The sequence below is a fragment of the Acomys minous genome (assembly GCF_964271855.1).
Source record: "Acomys minous genome assembly, chromosome: 13".
In the NCBI taxonomy this organism is placed as follows: domain Eukaryota; kingdom Metazoa; phylum Chordata; class Mammalia; order Rodentia; family Muridae; genus Acomys; species Acomys minous.
Window position 1 is genome coordinate 20989988 of NC_140495.1, and position 25274 is coordinate 21015261.

At 46.5% G+C, this 25274-nt stretch overlaps 1 protein-coding gene across 1 annotated transcript in view; it reads left to right on the forward strand.

The window, feature by feature from the left end:
- Positions 1-25274, forward strand: part of EPHB1 (EPH receptor B1) — a 441689-nt gene that overhangs the window by 302734 nt on the left and 113681 nt on the right. The window contains exon 5 of the mRNA XM_084752229.1: positions 11121-11456. Coding sequence (XP_084608355.1) covers positions 11121-11456 — 336 coding nt within the window. The remainder of the gene's footprint in view (positions 1-11120; positions 11457-25274) is intronic.

Here is a 25274-nt window from a genome sequence, read left to right on the forward strand (position 1 = left end):
CCATGTATCACCTATCTTCCTATAGTACCAGAAATGAAGTACTTTACAAGGTCTTTTGACAGTTCAAGAAGACTCAGGCAGGCTAATCCTGCTGCTTCCCACTACAGGAAACCCCTTTGAGCCTGCATTAGCACAGCATGGTCTAGGATATTGTCAGCCTAGCAGAAGACCACAAGGGAAATGTCCTTGGACAGGACTTGAGCCTGGGGTGCCATGACTACAGCCTGGCTCAGCTTTCAAGGCTTCCAGGGAAGGACTTCTGGAGGTCATGTCTTTAAATATATATGGTTTGGAATATCTTCAGGGATTCTTAGTGGTATGCCATCTCTAGCCTTTCTCCCATCTCTCCCCACTCAGTGGTTTTCTTTAGCTACATTGCTCTTCTTGGTTTTTCTTAGCCAGCCAGCCACATTTTCTCCTCAGGATTACTGCAGGTACTGGCTCTTTCCTGGGTGATGTTCCACCCACAGTCTAGTTAGTGGTTTCTGACTCCCCACAATCTAGTGTCTGTCCAGATGACCTCATTGAGGAGGAGGCTCACTTCCCCACCCAGGCACATTAACTCCCTTCCTCTTCCTCATGTTCTTTATGCCCCTCTTTCTTTCCTCATCTGAGCTTTCTGCACGTCTCTTGAATGGACAGTGACCTGAGACCGGCTGTGAGTACACTTTATTGAGGTCTGCTGCCCCTCAGGCTACAAGCCCTCCTCAGTCCTCTGTAGGTTTCTGTAGACCCTTGGAAACCTGGTCTTCCAACTCCAGTGCAGACTTGAGACAGAAATTGTCTCTATTCCCAGGAAGCAAAGCCCATCTGTCTCTCCCATTCTCTCTATTAAAGAAGGGAAAACAAGAAATTCTCTGTATAAACACTATGTGGTTGAAATTCATTCCAGCAGGCTATTTGATGCTCCTGAAATCCCTCCCAGCAGGGTCCTCCCTGTTTTGACTAATCATTCCTTTCCCATTACTGTTATGATTAGGAGAATTGCCTGTGTATGGGCCCAGTATGTCAGAGGCCGTAATGAACAGTGTGTGCAGACTTGCTCACACAACCCTGGGCACCCACAGTGGATTCTCCTACCCTTAAAAGGAAGGAGCCAAGATGACTGTTAGCAGGTGCTTCCTATAAGCTTGCAAACCCCTCCCTATAGCCTCTAGATGCTGTTGCACCTACCTGTGCCTTGCACACATAGAGACTGGGACTGCAGGCAAGCCTGTGCGCCAGCACCTCTTAAACAGCTCCATAACATGACTCAAGTAATTTGTTCCCTCCTATTTATGCTGAAGATAATAGACCTTACCTTCTGTGGTGTCAGGAAGAGCAGTTTTACTAAGTCATGAACAAATGCCACATATATAGAGAGATAGTTAATATATAATATATAATATTACACATTAACTAGCCTCTGCAGAAATATACTCTAGGGAACAAATCAGTGCCAGGCCAAGGAGTAGCCAGTAGATAAAGAGTTCTCATGGTCACCAAGTAACCACTCGTTGGGAGGAAAGAGTTGTCAGGTGTATACATCCATGTAGCAGACCCGCCTTGACTCTGGCACTGCTTTGATCATAGACAAGCCATTTTGCCTCTATGATCCTCAGGCTTTTTCATCATGAAAACAGGGAAAGTAAAGACTCAGTCATGGATGAAACTGGTGATGTCTACAGAAAGAATGTTAGAACAATCCGAGACTCTTCCTCTGTTGGTCCTTCACTCTGGCCGAAGCCACTGTTGTCCCTCATCTGGATGGCTACGGTGGCTTCCTGGATGCTCTGTCTGCCTCTGCATTTATTCTCTTGTATCTTGCATTAACAAGACGGATAGGATGGTGCTTAAAAGGTCAAACTATGGGGCTGGAGGAATAGTTCAGGTGGGGCAAGAGCACTTACTGTGCAGGTATGAGGACCTGAGCTCAGATTTCAGCACCCGTGTTAAAAAGCCAGGCATGGCTATACACACTTGTGATCTCAGCATTTGGGAGGAGAGAGGCAGAGGGTACTGAGGACTTCTGGCAACCAACTCAGTTCCAGCTTTGATGAGAGAGCTGGTATCAACCAAGAAGGTGGAGAGTATTCCAGCAGACACCAGACTTACACTCTTCTGCCATCTTTAGGCCTGTGTGTGTGGCACTTGCATGCACACTGGCTCTGTCCTGGGTGACATTCCACCTACGGCCTGGATAGTGATTTCTGACTCACTGCAATCTAGTGTCTGTTCAGATGACCTCATCTAAGAGAAGGCTCACTTCTCCACCCAGGCACATTGACTTTCTTCCTCTTCCTTTCTTTATTACTAGAGCTTCACCACCAATTATATCATGTGTCTATCAGCCCTTTGAAACACTGACTCCTCCACTAGAATATAAACTCTATAAGAGCAGAGTTCTGCTTGTGTTGTTGTATTTGAAGTAATCATTACAACATAATGAATAAAATGGATAGCTGTCATTAGAGAAGCCGTGTGTTAACTTGCCAGCCCAATACAAGCTAGAGTCATCTGGGAAGAGAGAAACATGATTGAGAAAGTGCCTCTATCAGAATGGCCTGTAGACAAATGTGTAGGGAATTCCCTTGATTAATGATTGGTGTGAGAGGGCCGAGCCCTACTGTGTGTGGTGCCATCCCTCGGCAGGTGGTCATGGGTATATCATAAAAGGTAATTGAATATGAGCCTGAAGATCAAATTATGAGCAGTGTTCCTCTATAGTCCCTGCCTCCAGGTTCCTGCCTTGGCTTTTGCTGTGGTCAGGATGCATAAGCCAAATAAAGTCTTTCATCTCTTAGTTGCCTTTGGTCATGGTTATTATCACAGTAATACAAAGTAAAGCAGGAAAGAAGTTATTGTAACTGACAGGCACCATTTTAATTTTTCATTTATTCTAAGTCCTACATAATTCTGCTGAGCAATCACACTCTTTTGGTTTTGCCCGTGAGCATGCAGGATTTGGCTCATCCTAATATGAAAAAGCAAGTTGGTCTAGGGCTTCATTTGAAGCTGATTCCAAAAGGCATGCAATTGTCCCTAAGATGACTGGGCTCACATGGTTTCTAGGGTCCTATATATTAGTCATAGGTTTCAATGCTCTCTCTTCCTTGCCCCAGGGCAGCAGCCAAAATATTGAGGAGAAGATCCTCAAAAGATGACCAACACTGCAAAAGGACGGTATACCGTCATTCTCTGATGGAGGCTTTTGATCTAACTCAACCTCTGGAAGGTCATCTCAAAATTTCTTGTTTCCCTACACAGGCAGAGCTCATCACCCATAAATTGCAGACATCCTTGGTCTGTTCCCTACCCCACCCCCAGCGACCCTGAGCTCTTCCAAGTTTCTGTTGTTGACAGGAAGATGTCTGACATCCTATAACAACCCTCCTTTCTGTCCATTTCGTGTCACCTCTTTTCAGCATGTACTCAATAACTTATTTTCAACTTCCCAATATGGCTTCAGCAGTCCCCTTAACCTGTGACAACATCTGATAACCTCTGCTGTTGATAGCCTCTGTTGTCATGGTGTTGGACTCAGGCTCATTAGAAGCAAGAGGGCTCAAGTCCCTCTCCAAAGTCCTGAAACAACTCATTGCTGCTCACGAAACTCTTTCCTATGAGACACTGACGGTCCCTGTCTGACCTCCTTTTGGACTTCTGTACCTGTGTGGTCACCCTGGGAAGGAGTCAGAGTCATCTTTGTGAGAAGGTCAGGGAGAGAAGGAGAACTGAGCTCAGGTTGGAAAGTGACACAGCTACCCATGGCAGCTAGAAAGGGGTGAAGAAAGCTTTTGTTTTGTTTTGACTTTGCTTTAAAATAATCAGTTGCCAAAGAAGAAAATGCAAGGAACCATAAAGCTGCATTCATGTTTATTTGTTTACTGTCATGCATCTCCAACGGTTGTGGGCATGTCCTCTGCCAGGTTGTGTCACCTTCCAGCCAAGCTTGCCTTCTTCCTCGTGTTCTGTACTCAGTGCAAGGCATAACAATAAAACTCATTAAATGTTCTACATACTTTGCACCCAAAGAAAACTTCTCCATCCCATAATACCCCATCTGCCGCTGCCCCCTAGATCTTACCTATTTTTCTGTAGACTCTCAAGGACCTTTCCACCTTCTGGAGGAAGCCTTCCAATCACTCAGCTGTAGCTCCTTTAATTAGCTCTGCCATGGTGAGCAATGAGGATAGAGAGACTCAGACAGAATCCTCATTTTGGAGAACTGATGTTGGATCTACACTGAACACACCACCCAACATGCTCCTGGGCACTTACACCTTACTCTTTCCCATCATCCTTATCCCAGTGTCATTTTTCCCATCATCCTCTCCTACTACCTCTAAGCCTTCAGCCTATATTTATCATGCAGTCATTTTATTCTAAGTACAATCTTGACCCTGTCCATCCATAAGAACATTATATTTTGTATTTTCATGACTGGAAAATACTTAAAGGTCTTCATCATTCCTTTGGACTCAATCCCAAACTCTACCTCAACCCTTTCTTTTAAAGAGAAACAGAGGAGAGGACGTAACATCTTGCAGGAATAAGAAGGGGTTTCCTTGCCCGTATGTCAAGGGGGAGTAAGAGGACCACCTTTCAGGAGAGCAGAAAGCACAGGTACAAGTACAGACAGAGATCACAAGCTCAGAAAGGGTCGAGATGTAGACTTTTCTGGATACACAGCCCCATCCTTTAGGGTAGTCCCTTTGGGGTATGCTTTTTGGAGCCAAGTAGCCTGGAATATACAAAATTGAGCAGAAACAATATTCAAAATGTTATTGGCTAAGAATAGACCAAACCTTGAGGACAGAACCTCTAGATCATATCAGAAGACATGGATCTAGTGTGTCATCTGCAGTACTTTTCATCCCATTTCCTTTACTTTTAACTACATGGATTCGTAACTCCCAGATGTGGGGTTTTGCACCTGAGTTCCCCAACATAGCTCCCTACCTTCAGGTGTTGTACAGTGAGAGCTCAGCACAATCCTGGAAGCAGAGTCTGTGCCCATGGAGAGAATGGTTGTAGGAGATGATTCTTAATTAGAAGTGTGGATCAGGACTTCTGATGACCCAGCAATGACAATGACAACTACAGCTACTGACAAGCTCGGTTCTTCCACATACCAGTCACAGTGCCACAGGCTCCTGTTTTAGATTAGGAAATCAAGGCTTACACGTTTATTTTCTCCTAGCTGTCCAAGTTTATTGGTATAAATATTCAGGGATTCATGGTTGGCTTAAGAAGACTGGGAGCCTGTTCACTGTGTGAACAATCATGCATGGAGCACATGTTCACTTTTCTTCAGGATGACCTGGTTGCTTTAGCCGATTGTCCCAGGAGGCATGCGTAGAGGTGGAGGGACCCTTTCCGGCCTAACTCAAGGAGAACCAGGCGAGGTGGGATGTGGGATCTCTAGGACAGCATCAGCCCACTGCTAGCATCCTCAGGAAGCCCCATAGGAAGGTGTGTAAGGATGCAGACCTGGCTCCAGCGTTACTGATTAGTGAGACCTAGCTTCTCTGTTCCTGGTATGAGCCTGAAATTCAGTTCGAAGTTCTAAGACCAGGAGGTTAGCCTTATTAAGTAAGATTCCTGATAAAGGAACCGGCTTTCGGGGCTTACCTGTCTTAAACACACGTTTCTTTTGATTACTCCAGTGCTCTCTTATTTCCAGCTTGACGGACACAAATAATCTCACCTGCTTGCTTCCACCTACCTTGCCTTTCCATTCTTAAACAAAGTCATCTGACCAAAATCGAATTAAGAAGCGGGGAGATTCTATCTCAAGATTACAGCACTTGGGCTGGCCCCGGTGGCTCTAAAGGATCCAGTTTATCTCCGTGAGGTCCCTGCGTCAGCTGTGTTCCATGTGACTGAGCCAACACTTTGGGCACATCCCGCAAGACATTTGGAGGCCTGTCTTCATAACTCAGGACCCACCATGCTCCCCTTTCATCCAAGTAGAAAAATCACAGCTCAACACTTTTCCCATTCTTTCAAAGGACTGAATTTCCTAGCCTTTTAAACAGAATATGTTCATCAGTAGTAACCGTGGCAACAGATCAGACAGGCTTCAGGAAGCCTGTCTGTATGTAATTAAGAAAAACGAGGGAGCAGCCACGAGAGCAGGGAGCTCAGACAAGACTTGTGTTGCTGAGCCTGGCCGGGCAGATGATGGGGGTAGGGGGCATTGCTGATGGAGATAGCAGATTCTCTTCCTCTCTTTTGACCTCCCTCTCTGCCTCCCTTTACAACATTCAGGTTTCCTTCCTAGGGATGTTGCTGGAAGCTTAAATAGTCCCGGTAAAGAGTACCCACCCCGTACCTACCTACTCCCCAATCCAGGAGAAACACCTACATGGTTAGAAAGTGGTCCTAGCACCTTCCTCCAGTGAGACTTATGTGCGGGTCTAGATCTGCTCTGGCTGACCACTTTATCCAGGCGTGAGAGCCTGGGCCACCTATTTTCAGGAATGTGACTGTCTCATTAACATGCCGGAGTGCAGACACCTGGAATCATCCTGAAAGCACCAGCTTGTCTGGCCCCAGAGCAGACCTCATAGAAATAAGGGACGGAGCTCAACACTGTCCCAGGGATCTGAGCCCCAGGGCTGTTTTATCTCACAGCACTTATTCTTATCTGAAGCCGTCCCATTTGTCCCAGGTTTGCTTCTATTCTGTCAGGTTTCCCTCTGCAGAGATAACTACCAGCTCCATCAGCGTAAATGTAAGCATCTGCCAGCTTTGTTTCTTACTTTCCTTTGCCTCCTAAGCGGCTGAAAGAGTCTGGAGACTTTTGGCTATAACAGTGAAAGAATGAATAACAAATGGATTCCCAGTCACTCTTGTTGCCCAACCTTGAGCCATCCTGTAAGAATGGACCGGTGAAGTAAACAGGACATATCCCACCAGTGAGGAGGCTGGGGAAGGATCCACACCAGGCTTGCTGGCTCCTCCTTGATTGCTGTGCCTCAGTCTTGGGGAAAGGCCCTGGGTGTCACGGCTTCCTCCTCCTCAACTCATACCTCACAGGGATGATCGTTGTGAAAAGCGCAGGGGACTCAGAAAGGAGCGGCCATATTTCATGTGAAAATTGCTCCTAAATAAATGTGGGGGAAAAGCAGGGGATCAAAGACTCACAGCCAAACTTTGGGGAGAGCACTGAGGGTCCCATGGGAGAGAGGAAGGCTAGAAGGACCTGGAGGGGACAAGAGCGCCACAAGGAGACCAACAAAGCCAACAAATCTGGGGCCAGGGGGCCCTGCAGGGACTGATGCACCAACCAAGGGCAATGCATGGAGAAGACCCAGACCCCATGATCAGATGTAGCTGATGGGTAACTCAGTCTTCACGTGGGACCCCTAGTAACAGGAGCAGGGGCTATTTCTGACATGGACTCTGGTCCCCACTATATGATCACTTCCCCCTGGCGGGGTGGCCTTGCAGGGCTACAGAGGAAAAAGATGCAGGCAGTTCTCATGAGGGATCAGATGGTAGGGAAGGAGGGCTCTTCCTTTCAGAGGACTAGGGGAGGAGGATAGAGAAGAAGAGGAAGGGAGGGTAGGGAAAGGAGAAGATGAAGGAGGAGTTACAATCGGGATGTAATGTGAATACACACACATGTATACATATACATACATACATACATACATACATACATACATACATACATACATGTCTTCTTGAGGACATCCTTTCTGAGCAGCTAAGAGCAGTGGGGAGCACCATTCGCCAAGGGAAGTCTCCTAAGCTGCCTCAGATGAGGCAGGAGTGTCAGAGCTAGCTCTTCCCTCCCCACATGATCTCATCAAATCCTCTTCTACTTATGGCCACTTGCAGTTGGGTCATGACTGCTCCTGCAAAGTCAAGGTCGGCCAGAGGTCCTTTCACCTGCCACAGAAAGGCATCCCAGATCACTAGAATAGTGCTTCTAATGCTGTAACCCTTTTTATATGATTCTTTATGTTGTGGTGACCCCCAACCACAGAATTATCTTGTGGCTACTTCATAACTGTAATGTTGCTACCCTTACGAATCGTAATATAAATATCTGATATGCCACTCCTGAAAAACAGTGCACTAGCAGGTTGGACAGCAGGCCTTCGGTCATGCACATAGAAAGCAGAAAGGGAAGCCAGGTGAGAAGAGAGTGTGTGACTGCTGCATCCTGGGGAAAGTTAGATACATTGCTCTGCGGTCTTGGCTATTACAGACAAGCCAGGTACCTTCTTCTCGGGAGGCTGTATTATGGTGACGATCACACGCAGAGAGACCTTCACTGTGCAATGGTACAGTTTGGTTAGTTGTTTAAAAATAGATCTATGGGAGACGAGGAAGGGACTGGATGACTGACAGACAGATCCTGGGTCTCTAAGGATGAGCTGGAGTTCCTGAAGTAGATAAGAGAGGAAAGAACTCCAGAGAGAACAAGGAGAGGTGAGGGTAAATAGTCTGAGGGTATGGGCTGCTCAGAAGAAGAGCCTAGGGCAGGGGCATATGTGACTTGGAGAGCAGAGTGGCCGTTTTGGGTAGCTGGAAGGCAATGTACTTTGGTCCCGTGTGCTTTTTAGATTTTACACTCTGGTATAAGTAGATGAGAGAGGTTCAGAAAAATGTGGGTGAATTGAGAGGCCCTTACAGCAAGGCAGGTGCATTGATGAGGCCCGGAGCCATTCTGAAGCTGTGGGGGAGATAGAGAATAGGAAATAAAGAAGTGGCCCCAACAGGCCACAATGAGGACGCAAGTGTTGGAGGACACCAAAGATGGGGTTCCTGGGGGCCCGGCTGGTGACTAAACAGGGTGTCAAGAAATGCTACGACTGAGTTGTGGTCCCAGAATTTGTCAAGCAAAGGACAAAGGAAACCCAGTCGTAGGAGGAGTTAGGGACGCAGCTGGGGAGCAGGTGGCTGAGCCCAGAGAAAAGAGGGACAGGGACGGTTACATTGGGGAAAGTTAGCTAGGGCAGTGTGGGGGTGATGCCAGTGTGTAGGGCTCGGTTTGCAAATAGTGAAGACTTCTGCAAGTTTATACTCAGAGCCTGGAGCCAGAGGACAGGATGAAGCTCAAGTTCAAACAGAAGATGCGATCTCTAGAGGAGAGAGGTCCCGAAAAGCGTGAGGGCTAGATGGTTGCTCTCTTGATGAAGCCTCAGCATTTTTACCTGAGGCTGCTTTCAGAAAGACAGCCCTGGGACCTCCTGGGATGCTCTGGCATAACATCTTTTTAAAAGATTTACTTCACACCTAGCACAGAGCACCCACTCAGAAGGAGGTATTTATTGAGAACGAGAGAGAGTGGCTTGTGGCCGAGGGAGATACCTTTGCTATAAAAGTGGGGCGAGCAATACTGGCATTGATCACTGGGAGCCTAAGGGCTGAGCCCCACCCCCCCGGCCGGAAGCAAACAAAGATGTTCAAGACACGCATGGACCAAAATGGGTTTTTAAACAGATTGTACAGTGCAGCAAGGCTGTCCTGGCTCAGTAAGAGCACATCTGAGACACGACCGGCAGCTCTCTGTGTACTAGGTGTGTGCTTACTTGTTGAGAGTGGATGTGTGTATCCCTGGCGAGATGGGTGGAGAATTCCTGAACACCGTTTGCAAAGGCTTCAGTTAAAAAAAAAGGCTTCATGAATTCTACCCTGTCACAAGTGTGCATGAATGCCACGCTTTAGCTCAGGCCTAATGGGCTTTATATAGTACTGTACTGATTTTCTTTCATGTTTTAATAGAATCTGGTTTAATATTTGCTTTCTGCTCTAGCTGCTTGCTGTTGACTGATTCAACACAGAATCCTTCCCTGGTGCCCTCCGACCTTGCTGTTATTCCCTCATTTTGTGTGTTGGCAATTGATTCCTGTCTCCAGCATGAACCACTTTACACATGTCTTCGTTCAGCTGGTGATGGTCACGTGTGTGGATGCTGAATGCATTACTACCGGGAGCGGCTGCTCCAGCCGACCTGCTGTTCAGAAGGGGGGCTGCTTCCGGGCAGGATTCATTTCCATCCGTTAAACATTGACAGTATGCAAGGCTCCGGCTTAGGACCTTGAGGCTATGATCAATCCTGTCGGAGGGAAGGGGGCTCTCCAACATACTCTAAAAATGCGGGCACTGTGGCCATTAATTCAGCAACATTTTGCTCTCTTACTGGGCTCATGTTTTCCAGAGTTATGGAGCAAGGCATTTCCATGTTTTGAATCATGAATATCCGTGGCCATCCCCATGAACCTGCTTGGTTTGAAGGAAGCAGGTGCTTAGAGCACAGCTCGGCTTAGGAATATGAACTTTGGAAATAGGCAGGTCTGGCCTCCATTTTGACTTTGGTGCCTGTAGACCACGTGACCGACGGCTAGTTTCCTCTGTAAGCTTTAGTCTCCCTAAACATTTGAGACGATTACTGCATCTTCCAGTAGGGTTCCTTGCAGGGAGGGACAGATAAATAAAGTCAGGCATATAAAGCAGTTAACTGGCTGCTCCAAAATACACCCTTATGCTTTCTTGTGTCATTGAGTCAAAGCTGGTGGCTCTACGAACCTCTCCTACCCACTGCTGCCTACTGTCTATAGTTATCAATCTGGTTCAGTGTGACTATTCATCTTTCCAGCTGCTCTGACAGCCTGCGCTATGGAGAAACATCCTTGAACCATGTGCAAGCACATGAGTACTAAGGCGTACGGAATTTTGTGCAGGATTCCAGAACCAGTAGAGATCCTGAAAGAGTCTGCTCACATATATCATTGAGCTCCAGTCCAAAGAAGAAAAAGTATGAAATTCAGTAACTACCTTAGATACATGCCTATTAGCCATAAACATTGATGGAGGATAGGGCTTGGTCCTAAGAACAGAAGTACCTAAGCTTGCATGTTTAAACTTTTCTCTCCTTTGGAATACCTGACCAAAAGAAAGCAAGTCAGAGTAAGAATGATGGAAAGGGAAGTTGGGAAGAGGCTGTCTTCTTTGTCCATCTTATTTTACATCTATGATGGATTTAAACATGGAGCTTTGGGGTTAAGGAATAGAATATATATGATTAGGTTGAGGTTGGGCAGACCCCAAAGGCAGCCTAGAGCTGCTGATCAAGGAGCTGTCTCTTCATGCTCACTGGACCTTTCTTTATCTCTCTGCAGGTGTCCCATCAGGTCCCCGAAATGTCATCTCCATCGTCAATGAGACGTCTATCATTCTGGAGTGGCACCCTCCAAGAGAGACTGGTGGTCGCGATGATGTGACCTACAACATCATCTGCAAGAAGTGCCGAGCGGACCGCCGGAGCTGTTCCCGCTGTGATGACAACGTGGAGTTTGTACCCAGGCAGCTGGGCCTGACTGAGTGTCGCGTCTCCATCAGTAGCCTATGGGCCCACACTCCCTATACCTTTGATATCCAGGCCATCAATGGAGTCTCTAGCAAGAGTCCCTTTCCCCCACAGCATGTCTCTGTCAACATCACCACAAATCAGGCTGGTGAGTCTGGAGGTTTTTATGTGTGTCTGTCTGTCTTGGTGCTGCCTTTTCATCCATCTCTATGCAGAGTCATAGTCAAAGCCACTCCCGTCTCACTCACCTGCCTATAAGTAAAAGTGTCAGAAGAGAGATGTTCGCGACTGCGGAGGAGACTGGTGTCATCTTTAAACTTCAAGAGTTATCTGGAAACTAGGAGATTTTTCTTGTGCCCAGCATTAAAGCAAATATGTGTATCTGAGCTGGAGCCAGGGCTGGTACTCTGTATCTAGCCAGGCCTCAATCAGTGCTACCAGACAAATGGATGAGGGATGGTGATTAGATCGACGGGATGATATGGATGCATGGATGGAAAGAGAATGGATGGATGAGTGGATGGATGGGTGAGTTACATGCACGTTGAGATAGAAAGATGGATGGGTGGATAGATAGAGGAACGAGTGGTGGGAGCATTACACATCTTTGAGAACAAGCACACCCGCGGTGCTTTCCCAGGACACACAGTGGAACAAACTTCATTTTCTAGTAAACTCTTGTTTCTCAAGGTTATAGCCTTCTAAGGTGCATGCTACAGTGCTATAAAGTCCTAGGACAGAAGATAATGGAAGGCATCTAGGACCCTGAGTATCTCTGCAGGGTGCATAGATCAGAACACGTCTTTCTGCCTCTGTGTTTATTTCTAGCTCTTCCCATCTTTCCCCATTATTGCTTTTTACACCTCTTAGCGCAATCCATTTCCTTTTATATCCGTTTAAACAGTCCATTCATGCACTAACTCACTTATTTACTCATTCATTATTAAGAGACAGTTACTTAGCGTCTACTCTATACCACGTGGTGGCCTGGATGCTGTGAGAGATACTGTGGTACTTGGACACAATTGTTCCTCCCATGAAACTCATTAATGGAAGTATTTACAAGACACAGACCTAAAGCGCAGAATTGTAGGGCGCTGTGTTCTAAGCATCGTGTGCTGTACACTGACAGTAAGTAATAAGAAATTAAAGAGGAAGAGACGCTTGTCCCCTGTGTGAGTGAGCAAGACTGAGTGGGGGTGAGTATCACATCTACAGGTAACAGAGGTCATCAACTGTGGACTATGATCTTATTTGTAAATGTAGATTTTTAAATAAAAACTCTATAAGGATAACTTGTTAACAGAATAGCAGAAGCTAAGCATCTTTCTTGCTCTCTTTCCTGTTCTGTATTCCTTTCTTGACCTCCTTTAAAAAATTTTTTTTCCATTCTTTCCTATTCTAAAAATCCCATCCTCAGGCATGTTCCACACCTTTTAATATGAAGCATTTTGACGGCAGATGATTCTTGGGTTAAAGCTGTCAGAACTGAGAAGAAAAAAAAGTGTTATGGGAAAGCATGGCTGTCCAGATGGCTGTGCTGTTGCTATGTGTGTGTGTGTGTGTGTGTGTGTGTGTGTGTGTGTGCGTGTGTGTGCATGCTCATGTGTTGTGTTTGTATGTATGTGCCTGGTCCCATATTTACATGCATACGTGTATAGTGAGAAAGTAAGAGTGAAAGGGTAGAAGCCTCCAGCTGGTGGCCGCAGCCCAGTGCCATGGAGATAAAGCTTGTGAACAGTTTGTCTTACCCAAGAAAATGGAGTGGCAATTTCTGCATTATGTCAAGCATATAACACAAGCAGTCTTTGTTAGCAAGTGTTTCCCTTGGAGAATTAAGGCAGAAAACTGGCTGAAATATTTTAGTGTCCCGGCTTCTGGGAATAACAATCCTGCCAGGTTGTCATGTTACCCTGGGCTTGGCTGTCTTTTCTCTCTCTCTAAGCATGTGAGAATAAACCTGCCACTTATATCAGTTTGCATTTATTTCTTCCCCTCCCTCCTTCTTTTACTCTGCTATTCCTGAACCTGCTCATCTGCTTGTCTTGCCATCTGCACCTTTCCAGGGCTTTAGTGAGCAGAAGGACCAGGGCTCCTAAAAGGGGCCCTGCATCACCAACATCTAAAACATGCATTTTATCCTCACTCACTTGTGCCTGTGCAAACACATTTCTCATGCCCTTTGCTAGCTAACAGATCCTTTATTCCTAATTCTCTTCTATACTCCATTATGCCCTTCCAATATATAATTCTTTTTTTTTTTTAATAATTCTGGAACTTTGATATCACAAAGTTTATAATCAGCAAGAAAGTGATGTAGTACCTTCTTGGTTCATATAAAGGAAATATCAAGTTGGCTAGTCTAGGGAATATCAAGGAATAGTATTTATAACACTACCAAGGTGACAACGTACATGAGTACGTTGCATGTACGTCTTTAGCAAGCAGCATTGGCTTGGTTGTTGTTGTTTGTTTGTTTATTAATGTGGGAATGACCAAAATGAACATTTGAGCCTATGCCTTTACAAGAATGACTGAGACATGTGAACAAAAGCTATGGATTTTACCGTAGTTAGGAGACTAAACAGTTGGCATTCTGAAAACCCAGTGCCAGGAATGAAGTGGGTGGACCTGTGTGTAACCATAAGCCATGACGTGCCTAGCCTTCTCAGGACACCATTGCACTTGCTCATCCAAGTGTTGGAGGTTGGCAGGTTAGATTTCCTCCCCCCCACCCCCCCACCCTGGCTTTCCAGCGTGATCCATGTAAGTATCTGTGACCATCACTGTCCTAAGCAGATGACAGACCAAAATTCCGACCAAGAGAAATCCTGAAATCAATCATGAAGTCAACCTGTAAATATTACCTGAGCCAGCAACAACGTGAACTGTGGTTCCTTTGGGGACTGCTAGGCGGGTTCTCTTGGAGCAACAGAGTAAAGGTTCCCATGGATACCTCGTGTGGTAGTTCATTCACAGTCACAAAGAAGTGTGGAGTGGACAGTCTCATTTAATCCTCCTAGTTACCCAACGATTAACCATCTTTCCATTAAGAGAGCAGAGGCTCGCAGGGATTTGGAGAATCTAAGGTGGGAAGATATGTAAAGACTTTCCACGTTCTCACCTCTTGGTTTCAACCTTCCTACATCCCTCCCTAAAAGGAGACATCTGCTCTTCAATGGCTCTCCCCATCTAATTGTTCATAACAGTAGACTTTTCTGCTCCCAAAGGAATACAATTCTAGGTACCCTTTGCCTATAGTTCTTTACTCAGCCAGAAGGCGAGCCGTGGTTCAGAGTCCCTCTCTTCCATCATAACCCTACTCATGATATGCCAGGACTTTGTTTCCTTTGACTAATATCATGAGATGGACGTCACCCAGGATTTAGTCAGGAACAAAAACGTTCTGCTACTTCTGAGCACCTATAGTGTGTGTGCACTCTTAGTAAGCTCTTTGCAAGGATGTAGCTCAGGTCAAGAAACTAGGCTTGGGGTGGGTTTTAAATTTCTCAACATCTAACCACCAGAAAATAATGTCCCCAAATTTCAAGCTCGGGTTTGTGACCATTTTATCCTCAAACCTATCAAAAATCACATTATGGTGGGACATATAACCTATAAAGTCTCTCTAAGCTATTGCAATGTAGCTAGGCCACTTTAGCTGTCAAAAAAAATGTCCATCATCTCTGGTCAGGGCTGGTCATGAATTATGCAAGCTCAGATTTACGTGAGGTCTGGAGGATGTGCCCTCGCACCGAATACGGCTGCTGTGACTTTAAAGTAGACTGGGTCAGGCAAAAACTCTCTCTGTTCCCGTGGCCAATCTGCAGTGAGGCTGTTACCACCATGAACTCCCACAGTTAATTCGCTGCCTGGATCATCTGTCTATCAGAGAGAATTAAGGGAATGGCAGCTTTCACGTCTCCTTCTGCTGGCTAGACTCGGAACATCAGAATCGGGAAAAGGAGTCCCAGGGATCTTGGGAGTTGGAAGATGAGTCAGCCAAGGCCTGATTTGAGCTAATCCAGGCCTGAGAGAGCAAACTCTAATGACACAAGGCCAGAGGATCATGGAGAGAAGCCAGTTAGGCTAAGTGAGAGGCAGTAGGGACTGGTAGGGATTGCAGTGAACCTCAGGACACAAACAAAGCCACCACCCTGTTCCAGCAAGTGTTGCCTTTCCTGTCACTGCCTGGTTTTAATGAGCCTAAAATACAGTTCTAAAATGTTTAGAACCGATTAGAAAAATTTAAGTACTTGAAAGCCAAACAAGCCTCAGCCTTTCTGAGGTCAACGCCTTTCTCAGGCAACCTGCAAGTTTCTTCTCAATGGTGGGGCTTAGGAAACAATTTGAACCTTCATGGAGTCAGCAATAAGAAAACAGCAATGAAATGAACTATGAAATTGAATTAAGAACAGTGAAAATTTCATTTCCTTGAATTAAAAAAAAATCTTTTCTTTATTTACTTCTTTCAAGGTTTTCTTTAAAGTCATTCCAGTCTTTTTAAAGCCCTGCCTCAATCTTTTCTCCGCTCTAGAGCAATTCTCACCCACTCTTTTCCAATGAGACCAGCCTTTAAAAATGAACTGGTTCCAGCATATGGGATCTTAATGCTCTACATTTTCACAGGCAGCGTGTAATATTGTTTTAATATTTAATTTTGAGATTTACATAATATCTTTCCTCCAAAGAGCTCAATATATTGCAATATCGTAAATTCCTTTTCATATTCAAAGATTATTCTTTATGCATGCAAATACTATATTTAACCAAGGAATAATGCAAATTAGGTGATGGATTCAGAGGCATTGGTGTTCTAGGTAATTCTTTTGTAGGGAAAGCTGTGCTTCTGAGTGATTTTAATTGCCCAAGAACTTAAAAAATGCCTTAAAAATGGACAAACTGTAGGAGCTTATGACTATTAACCGAAACAGGGTGGTTATTTTACACAACACTAAGTAATAGATCATGGACATATAATAGGTTGTGCACATGAATTCCAAATCCAGGAGCTCAGCAGGCTATACATGAGCTATATGCAATAGAAATGTCACATACAAGTCCAGGCGATAGAATTGTCTCAGTAAGGAAGGCAGTGCACACACACATAGTTCAAGGAAAAAGAAGGAGGAGGAGGAAGAGGAGGAAGAGGAGGAGGAGGAGGGATGCCTCTGAGAGGCAAGACAATCCTGAACCTGCTTCTGGGCACCACTGAGTCCCACCTTCATCATAGCTCATTGATGCAGACTTGGTCCCCTCCTTTTTGGTACCTATTCCAATCAACACAACATGGGCAGATGGGTACAAACGGCATCCAGTCCCAAATGAAGGGACTCAGACACCTCAGAAGGCAACATCTGAGGGAGGAAAGTCCAGCAATTTGATCAGGAAGTGTTCCCAGAAATGATGCAAATCTCCCAGGCCATAGCAAGACATAGGGTGATTTTCCATCTTGTGTCTCATTTGCTTGTTGCTATAGCACTAGGAAGCAGGTTATAGTGGTTTTCATTTCACAGGTGAGAAATGAGGAATGGTGACAGCTAAATGAATTTGCATGAACCATGTGAGGAGCAGAGAGAGGATCCAAGCCAGGAGGTGAGGAAGATGTTTGCCCCAGGCCAAAAAAAAAAAAAAAAAAAAAAGGATTCAACAGCACAGCAGCTCACATGAAGGGGGCTTGGGTAAATGAGATTGACCCTTGGAATGAGAGGCTATCAGCCATAGCTTCAGGCACTAACTAGAGTGTTGTCAATGAGGCTGAGGTCAGCAGGTCGCACTGCTGTTGACCAAGGTTGTGGGTGTCCACCCTCTACAGCTTTGGGGTTTTCCACAGCATGGAGAGCTTTGAGGAAAAAACTAGGTTTTCTCACCTACCACCAGCTTCTTTGGGAAAGAGCCACAGAATACCAGGCACAGTAAGCCTTGACAAATATGCACTAGAGAACTTTATTTCCCACAGATATCAATTAACACGTGTGTTAGGCTGGAGTCTGGCAGCTAGAATGTGTCTTGGAAATCTGCCGGTGACATCATCGTTTTATTTTTTAATTTTATTAATCTTTTTTTTATTTAGGTAATATATTCAGATTACATCTAAATTGTTATCCCCTCACTTGTATCTTCCTGTTCCCCCCTCCCTCCCTCTTTCATCCTATTCCCCTCCTGTTGGTCTGTGACAGAAGGGGACCTCCTCCCCCACCATATGATCACAGCCTATCAGGTCTCATCCTGGTAGCCTGCTTAACCCTTCCTCTGAGTGCCACCAGGCCTCCCCACCAAGGAGAGGTGGTCAAATAGGGGTCACCAGAGTTTGCTGATGACATCTTAAGACCCTGTCCAGGTCAGCCAGATGGCTGTGTATTTTCCTCCACTGTGGTTCCTAAAAGGACTTAGAGAATTGATCCTTAGGATGACGCTGTGAGGCCATGATCAGAGGAACAGAAAGAAATTCATCCACCCTCACAAGGGGGCTGATTGGTCTGTGTGAGCACGTGAACTTTGGAAATACAACCACTCAACACAGTCTTTGCGGCAGCTCTCCAGGAGTTGGCTCAATGCTTACCTATGTCTTGCAGTTCTCCTCCATTTCCTTTCTCAACAAATATGCACTGACACATCACTTCCTGTGCCAATCACACATTGTCCTGACACCAGGAACATCGAAGGGAAGTAAACAGGTGAAGATCCACGTCATCATGGAGCTTGTATTAGTCCACAGGACCCATGAAGACCAAGTGGATTGGGGATTCTGCTGTAACTTGAGTTCTTGGTCCCACTCCCTGCTTGAGACTTAGGATATAAATGCGTGTGGGTTCCAGAGAGAACTTCCACTTCCGGTGTCAGTTGTTCTCCAGTGACTGTGTTATATGGGATACATTATTGTTGGCTAGCTGGAATGGTTAGATGTCCACGTCGGGTAGGCCACACAAAGATGGGGCCTCGGAAGTTTTTATTTGGTACTGAGTTGTAGCTAGTGTTGTTGAGAGCTGAGGGTGGTTCCACCCTGCATCCCTGCTAAAAAGGATTAGCGTGTCACCAGGAACCTGGGGACCTGTTCGTTCGTCTTCTTTCTCCATCTTGGGTCAAATGCTATGAGTGTGTGGCTCGTGAGGTGACAATGGGGCTGCTGACTGTGAGATGGTAGGGAGTTCTCAGTCTGTTCAAAGTCCTCAGCTGCAGAAGGAATCGAAGATGGTTTATGAAATAGCTATCATCGGCATCATGGTCTTGCAAAGAGGGTAGAAGGTTGTAGAGGGGTCCTGATACCTGTCTACTTAAGGTCTGCCTTATTTATTTATTTATTTATTTGTTTGTTTGTTTATTTATTTTTGCTGTGAAAAGATACCATGGCCAAGGCAACTTACAGAAGGAAGCGCTTATTGGGCAGGAACCATGACAGCGGGCAGGGACCATGACAGCGGGCAGGGACCATGACAGCGGGCAGGCAGAATGGCACTGAAGCAATAGCTGAGAGAGTATATCCTAATCTACAAGCTTGGAGAGAGAACTGACTGGGTTGGGCCTTTGAAATCTCAAAGCCCAGTGACAAACCCCCTCCAACATTCCACCAACCAGGGACCAAACATTCAATTACATGAGCCCATGGGAGGCGCGTTCTCCTTCAAACCACCAGCACATTCCAGTGGGAAGCCTCCTCCAAGAGCCAAGTTCCAGAGGAGCACACCCCGGATCTATCATATTGACTCCTGAAGCCCGTGTCTAGATAGATGGTTAAGACATAGAAAACATTCCACAAATGCTAATAAATAAATTCCTAATGAATGCCAGTCTCCTGAAATCAATTTCCGGCATCAACAAATGATCTAGCTTCAGCTCCCTCAGTGGTTTCTTCATCAGGCTTTTCATTGGTGTGTGTGGGGGGGAGGGAGGAAGGCTAAATTGGAATTAAGCCTGAACTCCCCCAAGCACTGATGAGGCATGAGACATCTTATGTACTTCTGTATCCCCCAAAGTCACCCTGTGGGAGCCACATTACTATGACCTGGCCTGCTCTCATTTGCTCCCCATGGGCAGGGAACCACTGTCAGGCACAGTAGTGGCTAGCTGGGATGGTATTCCGGTGCTGCTGTCTGTCCACCTGCGTTCCAGCTCCCTGCCTGTCATTTTCACAGCGCCAGCCATGTTAAACAGGCAGGAGCACGAGGGGGTTTTGAATGCAGCAATTAACAAAACAGTAATCAAGCTAAGTGTTTAATTTCAGAAAATTAACATCTTCTCGGAGCGGATGTGAAAGATGGGGGAAAAGGCACAGCAAATGTTCTGGGTAAATAAAGGCAATGCTGGACCACAAATATTTTGCAGAGAAACAGGGCATCTGCCAGTACCCCAGATCATGAAGCCAGTGTCGGCTTGTAGCTATAGCATTGGGTCCTGCAATTTTAAAGCATGCATTTCCTTCTTTCCCTTTTTATTCTTCTTTCTTTTCTTCTAGGACATAAAGACAGAGCAAGGGTCCAGCCACACTCCCTGTGACCCCATAGAAAAATCCTACTGTAAATATTGAAATTTTAGATGGACAATAAGGTGTGTGTGTGTGTGTGTGTGTGTGTGTGTGTGTGTGTGGTGTGTGTGTGTGTGTGTGTGTGTGTGTGTGTGTGTGTGTGTGGTGTGTGTGTGTGTGTGGTGTGTGTGTGTGTGTGTGTGTGTGTGTGTGTGGTGTGTGTGTGTGTGTGGTGTGTGTGTGTGTGTGTGTGTGTGTGTGTGTGTGTGTGTGTGGTGTAGTTTGTGTACAGGGAGGGATGCATATAAAGAAGCAGCTGTGCTTGGAGCTGGGTGGAGAAAGGGGGACAGCAAAGTTCTCTTGGTGGCTGTTTCCTCATCCGGTAGGAGGGAGTGAGTGCTGAGACTAAAGATGGGGACAGCTGGGAAAGTGTCTCTGTGTAAGGAATGCTGTGAGGTCTGAGGCAGGCTTGAGGCTTTGTGAGGAGGTGGCACAGTTAATAGGGAGAGCAGAGCTCTCCAGGGTTATCCTGAGCTTAGCGCTGCCTGAAGAAGGCCCGGAAACTGTGTACTCCCGGGGCTGCAGGTCCACGGGAGGAGAATGTAATCTGACTTAATGAGCAGCTTTCCTTGAGGGGTCTTGCAGGCAGCTGACACTGAGAACAAAGAAAGCAAAGCCAGAGAATGAGACAATGGCTGGAAATTGCCTAGGAGATATCCCAGGGGCTTCCAGAAGCCTCCGGGGACAGCATCTAGAGAAGATAGGTTCAGTGCTACGTGTAGCACATTGTGGAGGATTTGAGCGCCTGTTCCAAGTGTTGTTTATGCAGTTAGATATTCAGGCTTCAATTATTTTCTTTGTCAAGTGGGAAATAAGATTGCTTGCCAAGAGCGAAGGGGATGGTATTGGGGCTGAAGAGTTGAGGGGAGTAGAGCAAATCTGAGGAACAATTACAGACGATGGGAGATGAAATAACCAGAGAACGCTGGGTTTCTAGAACATGCTGAGAGCTCATTTGAAGCTGATGATCACGTGTTTACAAAGATGACTCCCTACCCCTGCCCGCCTTGCCTTTTGTGTGGCCTTTCAGGCAATGTGCCCCTTGGATAACAGACCCTACACAAGGGGGCCATGGATCTATATCTGCTTGAGTTTTGGCAGTTGTGTGGTATGAAAAGAGGAAGACACCCATGCCTGAGGGCATGAGCGCCTCAGAATACATTACTGGAAAGATAGAACCTAAGCAGGATAAGAAGCGATATAAATCCAAAGGGGGGGGTGGCTTCGTGGGTGGAAATGGGACCAACAGGGGCAGATGAAGCCAGAAAGGGTTACAAAGGATCATCAAAGATGGGGCTGAGGAAGTAAAATACAAAGTGTGTGATTTAAAAAGTGGAATAACTTCTGATGAGGTGAAGTCCAAGTGCGGAGAGTGGACTGAGCAGACATGGGGGAAGTGTGGAGTTGAGGGAAGGCAAAGTGGACTCAAGAGGACATCCAGGTCATTCCCTGCAGAGCAAAGCTCTATGTGAAGGTGAAGACAGAGACAGCCGGGAACGGGGGAGTGATGGAGGGGAGAGAGGCAGTACATGGTTGTCTCAAGACTTGGACAGTAGTGGTCCAGACATGGGCACTTCTGCAGAGGATGCAGGGTGAGAAGTAATGTTGGAGAGATGATGAGAGGCAGAAAGGACACACCCACTTCCTGTCCCTGAGAGGTGTCAGACATAAAAAAAAACCACAAAATACCCACACTGGAGAGATCTGTAGGGCAGGGGTGCCTCTGAGGAGAGCTTTTCCTTAACATGGGTATATGAAGACCACTGACAGAGGAGGTACTGGAGACTGGAGACTTGCCTGGTTCCTGAGCAACCAGTTTGGAGGGTCCAGTGGGAAAGAGTTTCTTGGTGGGATGGTAAAGCTGGGGTTGAGGGAAAAGCAATTGAGATGTGGTGGGGTTGGCGGAACGCAATGAGGAGCTTATGGTGGGAGGACTACCCACTGCCAGTGAGCCACCCTCCTAAGGACAGGCTCTGGGCCCGCACCGACAAAAAGCCTGGGAGCTTCAGGGCTAGCAGAGGATGGTGTGGTGACATCAGCCTCAGGATGGTGGCGGCGGAGGGTCTCCAGCCACTGTAGGGGGCTCTGGTCAATGTGTTTGGATAAGAGCTAGGGAGTAACCGGGCCATACAGCCCACTGTGATGTATCTCTTGTTGCCTCCTGAGCCTGGGAGCCCCACCTGGGGTGGGGGTGGACTTTTTGGTGAAGCTTTTTGTAATATTAAATCAAAGGTGCCAGCACTCATCATATACCAGGAAAGGCAGATAGGCCCACAAGAGGCAACCGAACAGAGCACACCAGCTAACCTATAGGTCCTGGTGATCCTGTCCTCACGTGCCTTAGCAGTGAGGCTGGATACTTGCAGAGGACAGGCCATGTCTGATAAGTAATTCCTCCACCCCGACCCCGACACACAACTCCACTGTCTCCCAAAGGCTCCAGAGTTACACAGCTCAGATTTGCTGTCCTTTCTAGAGTAAATTCTCATTTTCTGAGGCGCCATCTGGTTCTGTTGGTAGGGAGGAAGAGATGTGGGGAAATGCCAAGCTGGGAACACCAGGAGCAGAACTGGGTGGCAGGGTTATTGCTACTGCCCTCAGGAGCAGTGTTCTCCACATTTGCATGGAAGGGGTTGCCTGAAGCCCCTGATCGCTCTGAGAACATGAGGTTCCTAAAGACAGTGGGTGATCCGAGCCTAGCCGCCTCCCACTCTGGCACTGGATCTCCTCAAGGGACAGAAGAATTGCTGAGCTCCTAGGTGTAGGGGCAGGCTGGAGGGCCAGCTAGCATTAGGCTTTGAAAGGAGGCCAGGCTATTTCCAGCTCCGTATTAACTTGCTGGGGACTTTGGGAAGTCGCTTTCCCTCTCTTGCCTTCAGCACTCTAATCTGTAAATTCTAAGAGTTGACAGAAAATTGAATGACCTGGATGCCCTCTCAGAGCTTAACATTTCTGATGTCTAGATTTGGAGATAAGCAGTTTGCAAACCTGAGCACGCATCAGACTCACGTGAGGGTATGGAAGGGTCCTTAAGCCCAGATTACTGGGTCCCGGCTCAGCCGGGGGATGGGGGAATCATCCCTGCGTTTTTTACTAGTTCCCAAGAGACACTGATCTGGGACCACAGTCTGAGAACTGAGAGTTAGGTGGATGGATCTCAATGAAGAATATCTCCCACATACAAGAGACAACAGAAGGCAAGAGGTTCTTCCCTTAAACTTCATTTTCAGAAAAGAATCCATCCACAGGTCCCTAGCATGCACACACACACACACACACACACACACACACACACACACACACACACACACACACAACTTTGTCTTGGAACAAAACTCTTAATGGAAGGAAGAACCTATGACTCTTTGCCTGTGATCATGAAGCTCACTCAGCTCACTCAGGTCTGAAGGCCTCGCTTTCCCTCACGGAGTCCTAACCTCTGACTCAGCCAATCTCCCACAACAATGAGGAACTGAGGCTGCATACCCAGGGCATCCTCTGACACCAGGTAATTCCAGGTTATGGAGGAAACTCAAAGGAAGTGTCAGGGTTAACTCCCAGAACAAAACGTAAAGCCAGTGTTCACAATAGGAGAAAACAATGAGAGAAATAATTAATTCTGCCTTTGTATTCATATCCAGGCTCCAAACTAATTGCTTATTTGTTTAATCTACTTTGACCAGAAGTGTTACTGCACCAAAAGTATTTAATGAGTCAGGCTTCCTAATGTAAAATTCAAGCATATTTGTGCAGCGCGCTGAGTTTTCATCAACAGAGGGAGAGCCTGCTCTCCAGGCGGGGGCCTTCTTAGCTGAGTTTCATTCTAGAACGGAAATGTCACCGTAACCACAAGTCACCAGGGTGCAAATCGTTCTTTGCTATCAGTACCAATGGGCCTGGACTCTTTAGCTGACATTTCGATATGGGTTTGGGCTCTGCTCCACCACCCCGCAACCCCATGGATGTGTTTTCCATGAAGGTAAAGCCAGCCAGCCATTCCCAATGGGCCTCGCCTAATTCTGTCATTCACACCTTTCCAGGAACTCACACAATTTAACCTGAGAATCCAAGGGAACTTTCAGAGGCTTCCAGCAGTTTAGTCCCCCTGAGATGAGGACTGACTTAGCCTCCTGAGAGTCTTCATCTACGCAATGCAGAACTCCTGCCCCTACTTTCTCAGAACCCCCATACTTACAGCTGTTCCATGTCCCCTTCCCATGATTCACAGCTCTGCTTCCCCTCACCCACCCTCTTCTAATACCTGCGTTTGGCAGAACTAAGCCATCTTTCTCTGGGGACTTTCGAGACGATCCCCCAACCATTGCAGTAAGGACGAAGTTTTGTTGGGCATCTAACGTATGGTTAATGATACTGGTTAAGTGTGAAGTGGCTAAAACCACACTGCCTGCCCGAAAGACCTTACTTCAGGGATGGAGAACAGAGTGACTGGAAAGTTAGCTAACGGTGAGCTGATTCCCAAGCCTAGCATATTCCCAATGATGATATTAACAGCGAGGTCCTTTAGTTGGGCCAAGCCACCCAGGGTAGTGCTTTTAAAGGCTCTCACAGTGTCATGGAGACAGCTCACACCTAGAAATGAGAGGCAGGTTCTCGCGCCTGCAGCGATAAATGCCCACCACACCTGTAAATATTAAGGAGAGAGTTAGGACTTTTTTCCAGTGGGGAGCTACTAAAGGTTTTGGGGTGTCGGGGTAACAGGTGAAGTCAAACATCTGGAAGGCTGGTCTTGCTACACTGCAATTTGAAGCCAAGAGGTTCAGAGGTGGAGATATACGCTTAGACAGTACAGTGAGGTCTAAGGAGAGTGGCAAGATCTGTGGAAAGCCTCTGGGGCATTTGGGTTATGCCACTGGATGACTAGGGCGTGGCTCCCTCCCTCCCAGTCACAGGTTGTCTTATTCTTGGGAACAAGGCCATCCATGTCTCTTCCTAAATTACTTCCTGGTGGGGGGTAGGGTGGAGTGGGAGGGGAGAAACAAGCTGACTCTGGGTTTCACAGGGAAGTGTCATCCTTCTTCTGAGTTGTGTCTCTTCCACCTCTGGAAAGCCCAGCTTTGGTTTTGTTTTGTTTTGTTTTGTTTTTGTTTTGTTTTGTTTTGTTCTTTTTTCTTTTTTTTAACCTTCCCTATCTCCAAGCCTGTTCTGGCCTAGCATCTCCACCCCCGCCTTGGTCGACATGTTTATTTATTGCCTCAAAGGTATTTATGAAGTAAATGCCCAAGGCCACCAGTGGATTGAATTGTGCATCTCACACTTATCTTGGGGGGAGCTATGCCCAGGCATTGATTGGCATGTCTGAGCAGCACTCATCCCGGAAGGAGAGTTGCAGGTGAATGCCAAATGCCCGCTCTAACAGGAGTGGCAGACCACACATGGCTTTGGCCTCAGAATATTTGGAAATTTCATAATGTGAGGATTAGCATT